We start from the raw sequence: 17461 nt of genomic DNA, 5'->3' as shown, positions 1-17461 counted from the left end.
GCCTCCATTTTTAAGGAAACTCCATATTTAATAATAGAATCTTGAAAGTCTGGCTGACTTTCCCTTTTTTCTGCCTCTCATATCCAAGAGAATCAAGGTGGGCCAGCCTTGAGTTTCTTTCTCATTCACTCTTGTGTTTCAGGGCTAAGCAGATGTTTTTGTAATATAACATCTTTCAATGTAATTCTTTTTGAAAGTTCTCTATACATTTTTGCAACTTTTTTTTATAGTTTTTGGGCAGGATGAAGAAATCCTCTCTTACTGTTCTGAACTTTATGCACATATATTGAGAATATTGTGCTTAATATGAAAACAAATGTATACAGACACACATTTTATTTTTAAAAATACATTTAAATATTCCTCCTATTGGTGCAAACAAATACTATACTAAACATATTCTTTATGGCAACATTTTATTTTATATTTTAGATTAAATCAAATAATGTTGGAATGTATATTATTGCACAGTGTATATAGAATAGAATACTTTATTGGCCAAGTGTGATTAGACACACAAGGAATTTTTTTCTTGTGCATAAACTCTCACTATACATGCAAAACAACAAAGTAATAATCATAATAATGATACCAATAAGAGAAGGTAGTAGAACAGATGAGAAGAATAAAAGTAATGCAACTATACTAATGAGTAAATATACTTAGATGTGACAGCACTGTGGGAATTAGGTGTTCAGCAGAATGATGGCACAAGGAAAAAATATATTCTTGCTTATTTTATAATTTTATAATTTCACCACAATTGTATCTTGCTACTTATTATAATTAAAATTCAGTCTTTATTAACTGGAACAATATATGATTTTCAGCTATCACCATGGAAGAAAAATAGTTTTATTGTGCAGTAAACATTTGTCAGGATGTAGCTTTTAATATTTGAAATGTGATTCCATGGATAATCTTCACTGGGTTAGACTTCTCTGTGAACTGTGTCATGACTTTGTTGCCACTTCTAATGCATACAGCTGTATTTTCCCTTATCATCTTGATTTGTTGTCAGCTGCAAAGCTGGCAGTTCTCACCCACATCTCCAGAATATAAACAAGTTAATAATCACATCCTTGTGATATCTGACTTGTTTACCATACAGTACTCCATTGTGAAAAATGACCTTTTACAGTGCTTTCTGTTTTGTAATGTGCTCTTTAAGAGGACTTTTGTTATCCTAGGACAGTTTATATTTATTCAGGTACTTTTGTTGTGGAATTTTGTCAAAAGCTTTGTGAAGTGAAAAGTAAATAACCTTGCCACAGTACCCCCAATTACAAACATAGTAGAAAAGTTTCATCTTCTAATACAGGCATTCTCAAATTTTGCCATATAAAATGATATATGAATTTGCTTATATCTGCCTCTCCCAGCAGTCCCTCCCAATAAAACTAAGGATTTAATTGGGATTCGGCAAGAAAAGAAATAGACCATTTATTCAAAGATGTAGCTTTCATTACGCTTTCTTGACAGCATACTTTCAATAGTATTGCTAGATGGCATTTTTAAAATGTTTTTTTCTTTTGCTTAACATAATTTTTATTTAAGACATTTTAACAAAATCTAGAAAATAAAAGTAATAAAGAATAATAGTTTAAAAACAAAATAGAAAAGGAAAGGGAAAGAAAAGAAAATGATTTGTAAAATCTTCATTAACTTTAATATTATACCACAGAAAACCATGCCATCCAAGTTTCAAATTGTGCGCTTCTAATTCTAATTTTTTTTTATTTCTCAACAAAACTCACTCTTTCATCCCAACTAAGCAGCAAGCTGCAAAATACAGATTTCAAATCAGGCAGTCCCAATTGTCCTTGTTCCTTTAATTTTCTGTTTTCAAACACCAGAAATTTGACTTAGTCTACAAAGCCTGAATAACTTTGTAAAAAATGAACCCTCCCCTCCCCTGTTGTATCTGACACAGGTGTTGTGACTCCACACTTTGAGATCTCCTGCTCTGGAATTATAACAAATGTCCGGATTCTACAATCCATGGCAGCAGGAGAATGAAAAGATAGAACAACACAGGCTTAAGAGTCTACCAAACAGGTACACTTGCTTGCAGAGGCATGCAAACAAATCATCTAATTCCTATGTGCATTCTGAAATGGAATCATCTAGCAACATTTCAGTTTGTTTATTAAATTTAGAGCTTTTCCAAGTCAGACAACTCTGGGCTGCTTACATTTTGAAAAGTAAGAAAAACATAATAAAGAAAAATAAATGTCCATCTAGAAAAAAGCATTCAATATACTAATGAACACTTATAGCATCTTTAACTACTACCAAAAATTTAATTTCCACTAGATGGCTTGAACTTTTGTTTCAGTTGTTTTGCTGCATACAACGTGAATGTTTTGGATGTTCACTAAATAAGCTTGTTTCAGGCAACAACATTTACAGTTTTTACATTAAATATGTTCAATTTTGATATTTTAAGAAATTATTGCACATTGGTTGTCTCTGCAATTCAGTTGCAGCTTATTGTTGAAGCTTGTTTCATATGTTAGGGACAAGTACTAGTAGGTATTGTAAGATGAATGAATAAATAAAATTAATACAATTGTCATATTCTTAAAAAATAAATCTACAAATGGGTATCTTTTGATTCATGTAACTTATAAAAAATCATAAAATCATTTATATCTTTTCTCTAATTCAGTATAAAGCTAGAGTGATGTTTGCCTTATATTATCAGTAGTGAGGTTGGTAATATTATCTTGTGGAATATATAATTACTATACTGGAAATTATTACAGTTTAATAAAGGTAATTGACATCTGTCACCAGTAAAGATAATGTCATTTTTGAACATTTTTCTTTTAATGAAAAGAATTTTTTATTAAAATCCCAATTGATTTCCAATGTACATTTAAGACTTTCACATGCTATCATTTTAAATTATATCCCATATGGATGATTGAGAGATAAAAAATAGTCATAAGTAGTGCTTCATGTCTGTCATTTAATAGCATGAAAGTTGTATATTCATTGCGGTCATATAGATTTAACAGTATATGTAAATTTGTGTGTACGCTAGGCCAGTTCATAATTCTAATTATAGCCATTTGGTATTTGTGTTGTATGAACTCTTAACCATAATTTCATTGGAAGCAGACATGAAATAAATTTGCTTTTGGAGAAATGATACTACCAAAATTACCAATTACTTTTTTCTACCTGCAAGAAATTACGTCTTACTAAATCATCAATTATATAGTTAGAATGCTATTACTTCTTGATGGCAAAGCATTGTTATAATATGAAACTTTGTTTATGAGCAATGCAGTTACATTCATAATCAGCTGATAATGCACATCACTATATTTCTATTATTTTCTGAAAAAATTGAATTGGAAAATTTTATGGAAATCCCCCTTATGCAAATTAGGCTTATCTGCACAAAACATTTAATGTAAGAACACTTTCTTTTCCATCCACAATGAACAAAACAATCCTCTTAAAATACTTAGAATATTATATGATTTTAGTTTTTTAAAATTTGTATAATTTATTATTCCTGATAAACATTCATAAATTTTTGTGTTGTTTTTATAGTAAATATAAGTACTTTACATATTTTTTCACACATACTCGCTAGAGCAGTGGTTCTCAACCTTTTTAATGCCGCGACCCCAACCGGTCGTAAGTCGAGGACTAAACCGGTTGTAAGTCGAGGACTAAACCGGTCATAAGTCAAGGACTAAACCGGTCATAAGTCGAGGACTACCCAACCGGTCGTAAGTCGAGGACTTTCCCTGCCCGGGAGCACCGCGCATGCGTGGTTCCGCCCCCTGTGCCGGCCAAGGCGTAGCTGGCAAGAGGCAGAGACGGAGCAGGCCGACCACCAACTGGCCCAGCCCAAGGGAGGTAAGGCACCTGCTGGAAAAGGGGGAAAAAATGGCGGACAAAAAAAATGGCAGACAAAAAAAATGGCGGACAGCCTTGCTTGGCGACCCCCGTGAAATGGTCAATCGACCCCAAATGGGGTCCCGACCCACAGATTGAGAACCACTGCGCTAGAGATAACCACTTGGGGGAAAATGATTAAACTCTCCAACTAGCAAGCTTGGCTAATACTATATTTGAAATTGCATCTCTTATTGTTAGTAATGAACAGTGTGAAACATATAATTTCCTATACAAAAATAATGGGCCAATTCAGTATTTTTGAAGATTCACAGTTTTGTGAGTAATAGGAATAATTGCACACAGCATAGGGAATAATTTGCAAACTCTTGTTTTGTGATATGTTTGTGATGCTTATGAAGTTATGAAGAGTCTCAGAATTCTAATTGTGCAGCTGCTACTAACCAACATCCATTTGCGGATGCCCCCAATTGGCATAAAAGAGATTACATTTTGCAATCCAGAGAATTGTTTGTTTTAGCAACCACTAGTTGACTATTCTAGAATTTAAATAATGCTTTGAAAACCAAATCTTCCAGCCTGTAGTGTATTAATGACCAATTTTAGCCATTAAATTCATATCCCTGGGCTTGATCAAAAATGTAAATTTTAGTTTTTGAATTGTTGAAGATTTTGCACACCAAAATGCATTCACAAAACATTTTTTCATTATGACACTCAGCTTCACTCTTAAAATATCAGTTTTTCTTACTTTACTTATATTTGACTTTCAATGTCAGTATTGATTTTCAAACACGTTTCCCTAGGCAATTAATAACCATCCAGTTTAAAACTCATAGCCTTCCATTCCTCCAGGATATGGTTGTCATTAGTCCTTAAAAAATACTCTGAATGTCTTTCCAAAGTAAAAATAAAGGTACTGAAGTATATAGGTATGTATCCATATAAATGAACCTATCCCCAATCCTGTCAATAGAGAAATTAATGATTATTCTAAAGTGATGGAATATTTTTTCTGAATTTCATAGGTGGACTTAGATTCTGGAATGTTAGAAGCTTTATGCCTAGGTATTGAATTTAACTGATTTATTGATTATGTGCTGTCAAGTCATTGTCAACTCTTAGCAACCACATAGATATATCTTCTCCAAGATTTGACCTATTGTCAGTTCTGCAATGGTGCACCCAACACCATTGTAATTGACTCCATCTGCCTTGATACTGGTCATTGTCTTCTTCTCTTTTCTTTTAGCTTTACCAGCTGTTCTAAAACAGCTAGGTCTTATTATTGTGAGTCCAAAATATGACAATTTGAGCTTAACTAGCTACAATATTTAGGAATTTTCTCCATCATCAAAATACAAAAGTATCAATATTCTTTCTGTCATGTTTCAAAGGGCAATTTTTGTTTCCACAAACGCTCATAGGTTAAAAACCATTGCTTGCAGAATTTTGATATTTTAGGTATGGACATGTTACAGCATCTCAATATGTTTTCCAAGGCCTTCATTTCTACCCTACTGAGTTTGGGTTAGTGGCATATAGATGTGGTTAAAAGTATTAGTACCCCTCCATTCCCAACCCCCAGTTCCAATTTGCTGTGAAATAAGTTCAAATAGATGCAAGTAAATGACATCTATCATTCCTTTTTCCGTAGTCCATAGAAAAGGCACTTAGCTTTGGAAGTATGGCTTAACATGTTTTTTTTTGCAAATAATAAAACAAAATTGTTCCTCACTTTTTTCTAAGACCAGCTTGAATATTTGGCATCTCCCTTTTCATATAAGACTTTAATCTGCACTGGATGATTATTTTGTCAGCATAAAATTGCATCCTGTTAAGTCTCCCTTCTATACTTCTTTGGTATCAGTGTGTAGTCATTTCTAATCTATTGTCTACTGTATTCTTCCCAATTTGCTGTCACTGTTTGGTTCTTCTGTTACTTGCCATATTTATTTAAATATTCGATCAAATCCTGTAGTCTTCTGACTGATTAATAATCGAGTGCTTATTTAACTTCATCTTGCAGTAGTACGCGTCCTTATTAATAGGAATATGTTTTAATGTTGAATTTAATATTAATTTATCTCAATTTAATATATTTCTATTTGTGTGCAAAGAGTATCTCTGCAGAATTTTACTATTTATGAGTCATGTGGAACCAAAATTACATTTTAAAAAGCAGTGTATTAATTTTAAGTCTGCCTGTGTGCTATTTGGATTTTTTGATGAATCAAGATAGGTAAGGCAACTATCCTGATCGCTGTCCACTAGAGAGCAGCACTGCTTTTATATCTGAAATTAAGAAGTGCAAAATATGTGGATCCCTTTTTTTTCTACCTTATTGTCAACTGATTCTCTAAGCAGAGCATATTTGCAAGCCGGTTTATGTTTAAACCACNAGTGACTCAGTTGGTTGAGACAGTGTAAAAACCAAATCATCCGCAAAGGCTTTAAGTTTATATTCTTTAGAAGAAATTCTTAGGCCTTTAATCAATGTAGAATCTCTAATTCTAGATAATAAAATTTCCAGTGATAACACAAATAATAAAGGGGAGAGTGGACAGCCTTGTCTAGTTCCTTTTTGTATCTCTATAGGCTATGATTTGTAAAATCTTCATTAACCTTAATATTATACCACAGAAAACCATGCCATCCAAGTTTCAAATTGTGCGCTTCTAATTCTATTTTTTTTTTTATTTCTCAACAAAACTCACTCTTTCATCCCAACTAAGCAGCAAGCTGCAAAATACAGATTTCAAATCAGGCAGTCCCAATTGTCCTTGTTCCTTTAATTTTCTGTTTTCAAACACCAGAAATTTGACTTAGTCTACAAAGCCTGAATAACTTTATAAAAAATGAACCCTCCCCTCCCCTGTTGTATCTGACACAGGTATTGTGACTCCACACTTTGAGATCTCCTGCTCTGGAATTATAACAAATGTCCGGATTCTACAATCCATGGCAGCAGGAGAATGAAAAGCTAGAACAACACAGGCTTAAGAGTCTACCAAACAGGTACACTTGCTTGCAGAGGCATGCAAACAAATCATCTAATTCCTGTGTGCATTCTGAAATGGAATCATCTAGCAACATTTCAGTTTGTTTATTAAGTTTAGAGATTTTCCAAGTCGGACAACTCTGGGCTGCTTACATTTTGAAAAGTAAGAAAAACATAATAAAGAAAAATAAATGTCCATCTAGAAAAAAAGCATTCAATATACTAATGAACACTTATAGCATCTTCAACTACTACCAAAAATTTAATTTCCACTAGATGGCTTGAACTTTTGTTTCAGTTGTTTTGCTGCGTACAACGTGAATGTTTTGGATGTTCACTAAATAAGCTTGTTTCAGGCAACAACATTTACAGTTTTTACATTAAATATGCTCAATTTTGATATTTTAAGAAATTATTGTACATTGGCTGTCTCTGCAATTCAGTTGCAGCTTATTGTTGAAGCTTGTTTCATATGTTAGGGACAAGTACTAGTAGGTATTGTAAGGTATGAATGAATGAATAAAATTAATACAATTGTCATATTCTTAAAAAATTAATTTAGAAATGGGTATCTTTTGATTCATGTAACTTATCAGAAATCATAAAATCATTTATATCTTTTCTCTAATTCAGTATAAAGCTAGAGTGATGTTTGCCTTATATTATCAGTAGTGAGGTTGGTAATATTATCTTGTGGAATATATAATTACTATACTGGAAATTATTACAGTTTAATAAAGGTAATTGACATCTGTCACCAGTAAAGATAATGTCATTTTTGAACATTTTTCTTTTAATGAAAAGAATTTTTTATTAAAATCCCAATTGATTTCCAATGTACATTTAAGACTTTCACATGCTATCATTTTAAATTATATCCCATATGGATGATTGAGAGATAAAAAAATAGTCATAAGTAGTGCTTCATGTCTGTCATTTAATAGCATGAAAGTTGTGTATTCATTGCGGTCATATAGATTTAACAGTATATGTAAATTTGTGTGTACGCTAGGCCAGTTCATAATTCTAATTATAGCCATTTGGTATTTGTGTTGTATGAACTCTTAACCATAATTTCATTGGAAGCAGACATGAAATAAATTTGCTTTTGGAGAAATGATACTACCAAAATTACCAATTACTTTTTTCTACCTGCAAGAAATTACGTCTTACTAAATCATCAATTATATAGTTAGAATGCTATTACTTCTTGATGGCAAAGCATTGTTATAATATGAAACTTTGTTTATGAGCAATGCAGTTACATTCATAATCAGCTGATAATGCACATCACTATATTTCTATTATTTTCTGAAAAAATTGAATTGGAAAATTTTATGGAAATCCTCCTTATGCAAATTAGGCTTATCTGCACAAAACATTTAATGTAAGAACACTTTCTTTTCCATCCACAATGAACAAAACAATCCTCTTAAAATACTTAGAATATTATATGATTTTAGTTTTTTAAAATTTGTATAATTTATTATTCCTGATAAACATTCATAAATTTTTGTGTTGTTTTTATAGTAAATATAAGTACTTTACATATTTTTTCACACATACTCGCTAGAGATAACCACTTGGGGGAAAATGATTAAACTCTCCAACTAGCAAGCTTGGCTAATACTATATTTGAAATTGCATCTCTTATTGTTAGTAATGAACAGTGTGAAACATATAATTTCCTATACAAAAATAATGGGCCAATTCAGTATTTTTGAAGATTCACAGTTTTGTGAGTAATAGGAATAATTGCACACAGCATAGGGAATAATTGCAAACTCTTGTTTTGTGATATGTTTGTGATGCTTATGAAGTTATGAAGAGTCTCAGAATTCTTAACTGTGCAGCTGCTACTAACCAACATCCATTTGCGGATGCCCCCAATTGGCATAAAAGAGATTACACTTTGCAATCCAGAGAATTGTTTGTTTTAGCAACCACTAGTTGACTATTCTAGAATTTAAATAATGCTTTGAAAACCAAATCTTCCAGCCTGTAGTGTATTAATGACCAATTTTAGCCATTAAATTCATATCCCTGGGCTTGATCAAAAATGTAAATTTTAGTTTTTGAATTGTTGAAGATTTTGCACACCAAAATGCATTCACAAAACATTTTTTCATTATGACACTCAGCTTCACTCTTAAAATATCAGTTTTTCTTACTTTACTTATATTTGACTTTCAATGTCAGTATTGATTTTCAAACACTTTTCCCTAGGCAATTAATAACCATCCAGTTTAAAACTCTTAGCCTTCCATTCCTCCAGGATATGGTTGTCATTAGTCCTTTAAAAATACTCTGAATGTCTTTCCAAAGGCACTGAAGTATATAGGTATGTATCCATATAAATGAACCTATCCCCAATCCTGTCAATAGAGAAATTAATGATTATTCTAAAGTGATGGAATATTTTTTCTGAGTTTCATAGGTGGACTTAGATTCTGGAATGTTAGAAGCTTTATGCCTAGGTATTGAATTTAACTGATTTACTGATTATGTGCTGTCAAGTCATTGTCAACTCTTAGCAACCACATAGATATATCTTCTCCAAGATTTGACCTATTGTCAGGTCTGCAATGGTGCACCCAACACCATTGTAATTGACTCCATCTGCCTTGATACTGGTCATTGTCTTCTTCTCTTTTCTTTTAGCTTTACCAGCTGTTCTAAAACAGCTAGGTCTTATTATTGTGAGTCCAAAATATGACAATTTGAGCTTAACTAGCTACAATATTTAGGAATTTTCTCCATCATCAAAATACAAAAGTATCAATATTCTTTCTGTCATGTTTCAAAGGGCAATTTTTGTTTCCACAAACGCTCATAGGTTAAAAACCATTGCTTGCAGAATTTTGATATTTTAGGTATGGACATGTTACAGCATCTCAATATGTTTTCCAAGGCCTTCATTTCTACCCTATTGAGTTTGGGTTAGTGGCATATAGATGTGGTTAAAAGTATTAGTACCCCTCCATTCCCAACCCCCAGTTCCAATTTGCTGTGAAATAAGTTCAAATAGATGCAAGTAAATGACATCTATCATTCCTTTTTCCGTAGTCCATAGAAAAGGCACTTAGCTTTGGAAGTATGGCTTAACATGTTTTTTTTTGCAAATAATAAAACAAAATTGTTCCTCACTTTTTTCTAAGACCAGCTTGAATATTTGGCATCTCCCTTTTCATATAAGACTTTAATCTGCACTGGATGATTATTTTGTCAGCATAAAATTGCATCCTGTTAAGTCTCCCTTCTATGCTTCTTTGGTATCAGTGTGTAGTCATTTCTAATCTATTGTCTACTGTATTCTTCCCAATTTGCTGTCACTGTTTGGTTCTTCTGTTACTTGCCATATTTATTTAAATATTCGATCAAATCCTGTAGTCTTCTGACTGATTAATAATCGAGTGCTTATTTAACTTCATCTTGCAGTAGTACGCGTCCTTATTAATAGGAATATGTTTTAATGTTGAATTTAATATTAATTTATCTCAATTTAATATATTTCTATTTGTGTGCAAAGAGTATCTCTGCAGAATTTTACTATTTATGAGTCATGTGGAACCAAAATTACATTTTAAAAAGCAGTGTATTAATTTTAAGTTTGCCTGTGTGCTATTTGGATTTTTTGATGAATCAAGATAGGTAAGGCAACTATCCTGATCGCTGTCCACTAGAGAGCAGCACTGCTTTTATATCTGAAATTAAGAAGTGCAAAATATGTGGATCCCTTTTTTTTCTACCTTATTGTCAACTGATTCTCTAAGCAGAGCATATTTGCAAGCCGGTTTATGTTTAAACCACTATGGATTATTTGTGTAAAAGTATCCTTTCTGGCTGAGAGCTCAATTTTACAATTTGATTATTATAGCTGCTTCTCAATAATGGGAACTAGCCAATGGTACTGTTTATAATTTCCTTTTTTAACACAGAAATACTGAATTTTGCAGGGAAACCAATTCTTTTTCAAAGTACAAAATGTCATAATAACTTAAGAGACATACTAAATGCCAGAATAACTATTAAATGTTGATACAAATCAAATTGAGGGGTTTTTTGTACTGTTTTTCAATATTAAATAACTGCAAATGCCATTCTGTTTCCCAGGCTATAATACTTATGGTTTGGTTTGAGATTTGAATTGTGCTAAATACATTATAAGAAAAATAAAATGAAACAAAACAATACAATTGCAACCATACTTTCCTAGACATAACTATGAATCTTCCAATATAAAAAAGTGGGGGAGAGGGGGTTGAGAAAAGGCTGGCTTGCCTGCCTGCCTGCCTTTTGTGGCTATATTTTGTTTGAAGCACAGCTGGAGAAAAAAAAAAGCTGGGTATGTACAGTATATTAATTTGTAGAAACTAATAGTTTTAGAAACTCTATTTCACCATGTAGTTACTTTCTAAGTGACTTTTCTTTATTACAGTACTTACAGCTCTCTTTATGTTACTGATAAAAGAACAAGAACAATTTTTTTATTACTTTGGACTGATTTATGCTAAGTTTATGGTTTACAGTAGTTACAAGACTGTAGATTCTTTTCATGTCTGCTCTAAGATTACCCTGGTATTTCGGATTGGAAGATTAATTCATTGTACAATTTCATTATTCATTTGTCAACTTTGGGCTAATTATTTTTATACAGCTAGGGCTGGGCCTTTGGTGATCGTCTTTCTTACTAATAGGATTCTGTCTGCTTCATCAGGCAATAAATGAAAGCTATATGTAGAGAGTAGGAAAAAAGTTTTAGCATGAATGGGCTATTGTAACAGCTTCTGGTTAATTTGAAAAGAGGAAGAAATTGAACTTGTAGCATGTAGTTGAAAAGTGTTGCAAATCTTTTGTGGCCAATAGTTAAATAAGTGAAAAACAATTAAAATATTTTTAAAATAAAAGGAACAATGTAGTAGCCTTCGGATTCTGAAAATTGTGATTTCTAGACCAACTTATAAATCTTTATCTTCATTTTAAGAGTGAAGAAGAGATTGGGAATAGCACTAGTTTAAAAAAATCAGCAGTTTTTTCCTTTAAATCAGGAATGTTTTTCGTAATTAGAAATTGCTTTATTGCTACCTTTGAAGGAGGAGGGTAACCATACATAATCTGAAGGGGTTTTTTTCTGTATGAAGGTTACCAGGCATTTCTTTTAGGTGTAGATCTATTTTTCAAAATGGATATACATTAAAACGATCAACCTTTAATTTCAAAACTTATGATTTATGACCATTCATTTAATGACTGTTCAAAGTTACAGTGGTGCTGAAAGGAGTGAGTTATGACTGGTCCTCACACTTAATGACGGTGGCAGCAGTCATGTGATCAAAATTCAAGGACATAGCAACTGGCATGTATTTACAATGGCTGCAACATCCTGGGGTCATATGATCACCATTTACAGCCTTCCCAGAGGGCTTCCAAAAAACAAAATGTTCAGCATCTTGAGTTATTTATAAAAATATAAAGCCTGTGTGTGTGTGTGTGTGTGTGTGTGTGTGTGTGTGTGTGAGAGAGAGAGAGAGAGAGAGAGAGAGAGAGAGAGAGAGAGTGCGTGGATGTGTGTGTGTGTAGCAAAAGAGAAAGAGCCAATGGTGAAAGCCGAATTTGCTTAACATCTCTGTGATTCATTTAATTACCATGGTGATTCACTTAACAAGTAAAAAAGGTAGTAAAAACAGGCAAAACTCACTTAATGACTGCACTGCTTAGCAATGGAAGTTCCAGTCCTAATTGTGGTTATAAATGAAAGACTATCTGTACTCTTCAAAAACAAAACCATCCCCATCCGCTTTAGATGCCAGAGTTGTAGTACATACATATAGATATTTGGGAAGAGAAGATAAAAACAAAAAAAGCTGCCTTTCATAATCCCTGTCAAATTTGTATAATTAATGGGAGCATCCAAAGGAGTGAGTTTTTAAATTATATAATTTAATAATTCCAAGTGTTTAACTTGAACGTATATAAGTTGCATATTCTTCCCTTATAAGGAAAATGTGTACAAATGTATACAGAGGTTATGTAAGCTTCAGAACAACTTGGTGAGGTTACAGATGAGAAGTGTCTATGTATAGATGCCTTGGGTGTATGAGGCTGTATATTTCTCTGTCCTATGTATTGGTCTCCTAAGTAGACTACTTCCATCATTTTAGAACCATTGTGTTCTCCAGTAACTAGTTGTTCAACATGTTTGTGTATGGTTTTTTTTTACTGACACAAGTGTTCTTGAATGTTGTCTGGGTGTTATTTTACTAAAGTAATGTTTACTTCCCACAACCCATAATATTTGTGACCACATTGCTTACCCTTTTAAATAGATTTGTCCTTAACAGTAAAATGGTGTGTGAGACACTACTAGTCATCTGACTTGCATAAGTGCTTCCAATATTATCTTGTCTTAGATATACGGTAATAGCAGCATTAATCCCTGCCATATGAGAAGTTAATACTTGTTTGAAGATTGACGGTATGGATTTCTTACTAGTACAACAAAATCTTTTTCCAAGAGATTCAGAGCTATTTGTTTCAAAGAGTTTTTCTCTTAACTAATTACTGAAGTGACACGAAAAGCACCTGACAAGAATTGACCCCATTGTGCCTTTGGGCTATGTTTGCTTTTATAATAACATTGACTTTACATCGCTTGCAGTTTAGACTAGAACAAGAGTAAAATGAACCTTGAGGCTATGAAAAACCATGAGAGTCCCAGTTCTGGTGCTTTTATTATGTGAAATCAGGCATAATCGGCTTCTATGGTCCCAAGACACAAATGATAAAGAAATAGATTAATAAGAGTATTGTTTACTTAATTATCACCCTTTCCAAATTGATGGGAGAAACATAGATTTTAACATTTTGTTGAAAGAAAAAGAAAAGACTAAATGGCACTGTTGGCATTGCTTTGATAGGAATGTTTTTTTCTTCTTAGATGTGAAGAGTGAAAATAGTATATTTAATCTAAATAAAATAAATACATTGACCTATGAAGAGTGCAGTTAGGAAAGGCTTATATTTTCCTAAATTAGTATAATGTGTTATAAGATTTTGATGCTGATATACTTAATATTTTAAAAAAGAAATTATTTTTCATTTAAAGAGAATCTGCTTCCTGCTGAAGAGGCTAATATTTTAATTAAGTCTAGAGTGAAGCTTTTTGAGTATCTGCTGATAAACTCCCACTTTTATGTTGATGGTAATTAAACAGATCCCTAAGGAGCCCAGGAGACGCTGCGCAAGGCCCATGCTAATTGTCAGACATGAGACACTGACCAGTTGGTTTGCTCTTGAATAGCTGATGGCGTGCTGTCAGCACAGCAGTTTTATTTTTATGTATTGTGAGCTGTTGTCAGGGCTAACTGGGTCCTATTGTGGCTGAAGATGTTGCGCAAATTGAGGCAGATGGCTCTGATTCAGACACGTGTCATTCAGAAAGGGGAGAGGGAATTGGCCCTGCAAAGTGGGGTCACTGTGGGTCGCAGACCTGCTCCATACTTGTTAGTGTTTTCAAAAGCCCATGTGCAGCAACTTTGTTGTGCCTTGGGTTCTCCCTGTTTTTTTCAAGCAGAGAAGAGGGGGGTAGTTTGCTTTGTGAACACTGAAAAGTAGCCTCTTGCCATGTCTTTCCATCCTGTCTCTTGGGTCTGGCTGTGCATGTAGAATGAATTAACAGGATTGACAGAAGTTCATTGTGCCTAAAATGGCTTTTCAATCAGTTGCAGTGCTTAAAAGAGTAGTTTTGCTTTTAATTCCATGTAATGAGTAGGTTTTTCATGTTTTGGAATTTAGTAATAGAGGATTATAGCTCATGATTCCTTTTATTGGTTAAAGCCATTAGAAATCTACTTAATGTTCCAATATGTAAAACTGAAAAGATTTGTTAATTTGGAAAGTTCAAATCTTTGAGGGTGCTTAAGAGTGTATGTTGTGGAGACCCTTCTTTATTGATTACCATGTATATTATATTAACAAGGCTTTGACTGCTGAATAAATACAGTTAACCTTCAGATCAGTTACAGTCTCTGTGGAACTGTTTTAGGCAAAAATCAAACTGAACTATTAGGTTTTAAGAATTTTTAGTTTTTTTATACAAATTATATAGATAAAATTATATAAAATTATATTATTTTCATATTGCATTGTGCAATGTTAATGGTTTGGCTTTTGAAAAGCTTTGTATTCTATGGGTGTCTTGTGAAGTTCCATCCCTTTAATCACTGAAACAAACACTGCATATTATGTTAGTTTTCTAGGGAACCACTCACCAATTTTGTTTTTAATCTGTTAGGTTTGCGGCTAAAACTGTGCACAGTGGGTCACTTGTGCTTGTCACAGTGCAGCTGGAAGAAGGATCCACAGCACAGCTCTTCATCAACACGGAGAAGACGGTGATTGGCTCTATTCTTTTGCGAGAGCTGAAGCCTGTCCTGTCCCAGGGGTAACCAGCTTACATCTGGACTTCAGAATCTGGCACACCACAACAGTGCCTGGCATCCACTACGGCTGCCTTTCATTTACAATAATAGCCTTTCCATCTGGCGGTGGGGGAAGAATACACTCTTGACATTCTTGTCTCCTGTTTTAGAATGCTATAGTGTATATCTATCACACAAACAAGTATTTTGCTCCACTCCCCCTGCTTTCTAACCAAAGAAATACGCATGTTACTCTCAGTTAAATTTTAAATGTTACACATTTTCCCTTTAGCCTGATTTTCCCTTCACTCAGCTAGTTTTATTATGATTTTTCTATTTTCTGTGAAGACAGGAAAAGTGATAAACACAAGTGACTTAGAAAAATTAGTAGAAAAAAATCAATTTAATTAGAACAATTAAATGATGTTTGTGGAAATCACTGAAATGATCCATCATGAGATAAGTTTTTGATATGGAATTTGGGGGCGGGGGGGGTATCATTTGAAAGGAATGACATTTTTAGTGTTTGTTGTCCAGTGGTTAAGCCAGTATTAATCATTTATTTGTATCTGCTTACTGTAGGTGCCATAACTCTTAAACATTGAGATGATAATAAAGTCGCATTATGATAAATATGAGTTTTTATCTTTTTTTCTGAGAATTGGATAACAAACCAACTGATTTGTATGTGTGTCCTATATATTTAAACTCTACTAGTTTGTTGTGTTACTAAAATAGCACTAGACTACAGATACTTCATACAAAAAGAGCTGCGGTGCTCAAAGGTTGGTGCAATTACTTCACAGTCTGCCTTCACAATTTTCTGGCCATGAAATCCATCACTGCATTGGGTATCCCAGCAAAACTACTTTTTGTACTTGCATCCTCAAAAGTTTTGGGAGGACCACCAAGTAGTCACATTAAACTTTTAAGAAACCTTCAGAAACCTACCAAAGAAGGAATATCCTGCAGTCAATACATGGGCACTAATAGTTCTTTTTTAAACATTCCTTGTGAAAGAACAGTCCTATTGTTATAGCATATGAACAAAAAAATTAATAAATTCTATTTCTGAAATCCAACAGTATTGGATTTCCAACAGTTTTTCCTTTGTTCAATTTTGGATCCGGAGATTTTTACCTTTTTAATGTATTCCTATCTAACCAGTGTCACTTCTTTGACAGAATGCTCTGCTTCAAAAAAGCTGGGGGGGGGGAACAGCTGGGCAGAAAAAAAATGGGGCAGAAATTTTGTGCATTCTCCACTGTCCCTTTCACTTCCACCCAAACTCTATAGGGTGTTACAAAAGGTCTTGGAACTTATCTAGAAAACTTTATGGTGGCTGCAATAGAGATAGGATTGTGATATATGAGAACAATGCATTGATAATAGTATTAACATTATTGACTTCAATAATTAACGTGACAATGCACATAAAACTGATGCAATCTAAATCTATGTCTGTTTTTCTTGAGTAAAGAAAAAGCTATTTTAGCTTCTTCATATAGTTTGAGGCAGATAACATTTTTTTCTGTTGGCTGTGTTACTATTTAAAATATTAGGGAAATTTAATTAGGTTTCTGTAGAAATCAGAATCACAGAAGTTAAAAAAACCCCAGTAATTTCCATTTAAAATGCATTTTTATTTATCTGCTGTACTCTGCCATCTAGAAACTCAGTAACATAGTCTCATGGTATTTCTGTACTATGGATGCATAACATGACACATACCCATCATTGGTACCTCACATATAAGAAAAGACTACAAGGAATTCACTGATCTACTGCATTCTTGGCAGTGTCATTGGCTAAGGCCCAATTTTATATTTTGCTCCCATTTGAAAATTATTGCTCTAGAATTAGGTTATATTGATACTTCAGTAACATGACAATGCATCAAATGCTATTTGATCTTATATAATGCATCACTGAGGTTTAATATAAAATAATTTATGATTTGGTTCTAGCCAGGGCTTTTTTTCTCGGAGAAAAGGTGGCGGAACTCAAACCTGGCCACGCCCTCATCAAACCCTAGGACCGCCCCTTTAGAGAACAGGAATGCAAGTAAAATTTGGGAGGGGCTATTTCCGGTGTGGGAGGGGCTATTTCCGGTGCGGCCGGCCCGGAAAAAGGTGCCGGAACGCGGTTCCGCCGCGTTCCG

The 17461-nt window shown here is 33.5% G+C and overlaps 1 protein-coding gene across 1 annotated transcript in view; it reads left to right on the top strand.

Moving 5' to 3' along the window:
* Nucleotides 1-15933, top strand: part of AP3B1 (adaptor related protein complex 3 subunit beta 1) — a 161687-nt gene extending 145754 nt beyond the window's left edge. The window contains exon 27 of the mRNA XM_029283476.1: nucleotides 15174-15933. Coding sequence (XP_029139309.1) covers nucleotides 15174-15327 — 154 coding nt within the window. The 3' untranslated portion in view covers nucleotides 15328-15933. The remainder of the gene's footprint in view (nucleotides 1-15173) is intronic.
* The last annotated feature ends 1528 nt before the right edge of the window (nucleotides 15934-17461 follow it).

This window comes from Protobothrops mucrosquamatus, unplaced genomic scaffold (genome assembly GCF_001527695.2).
Source record: "Protobothrops mucrosquamatus isolate PMUCROS unplaced genomic scaffold, P.Mucros_1.0 scaffold107, whole genome shotgun sequence".
In the NCBI taxonomy this organism is placed as follows: Eukaryota; Metazoa; Chordata; class Lepidosauria; order Squamata; family Viperidae; genus Protobothrops; species Protobothrops mucrosquamatus.
This window is presented reverse-complemented; position numbering and strand designations above follow the sequence as displayed.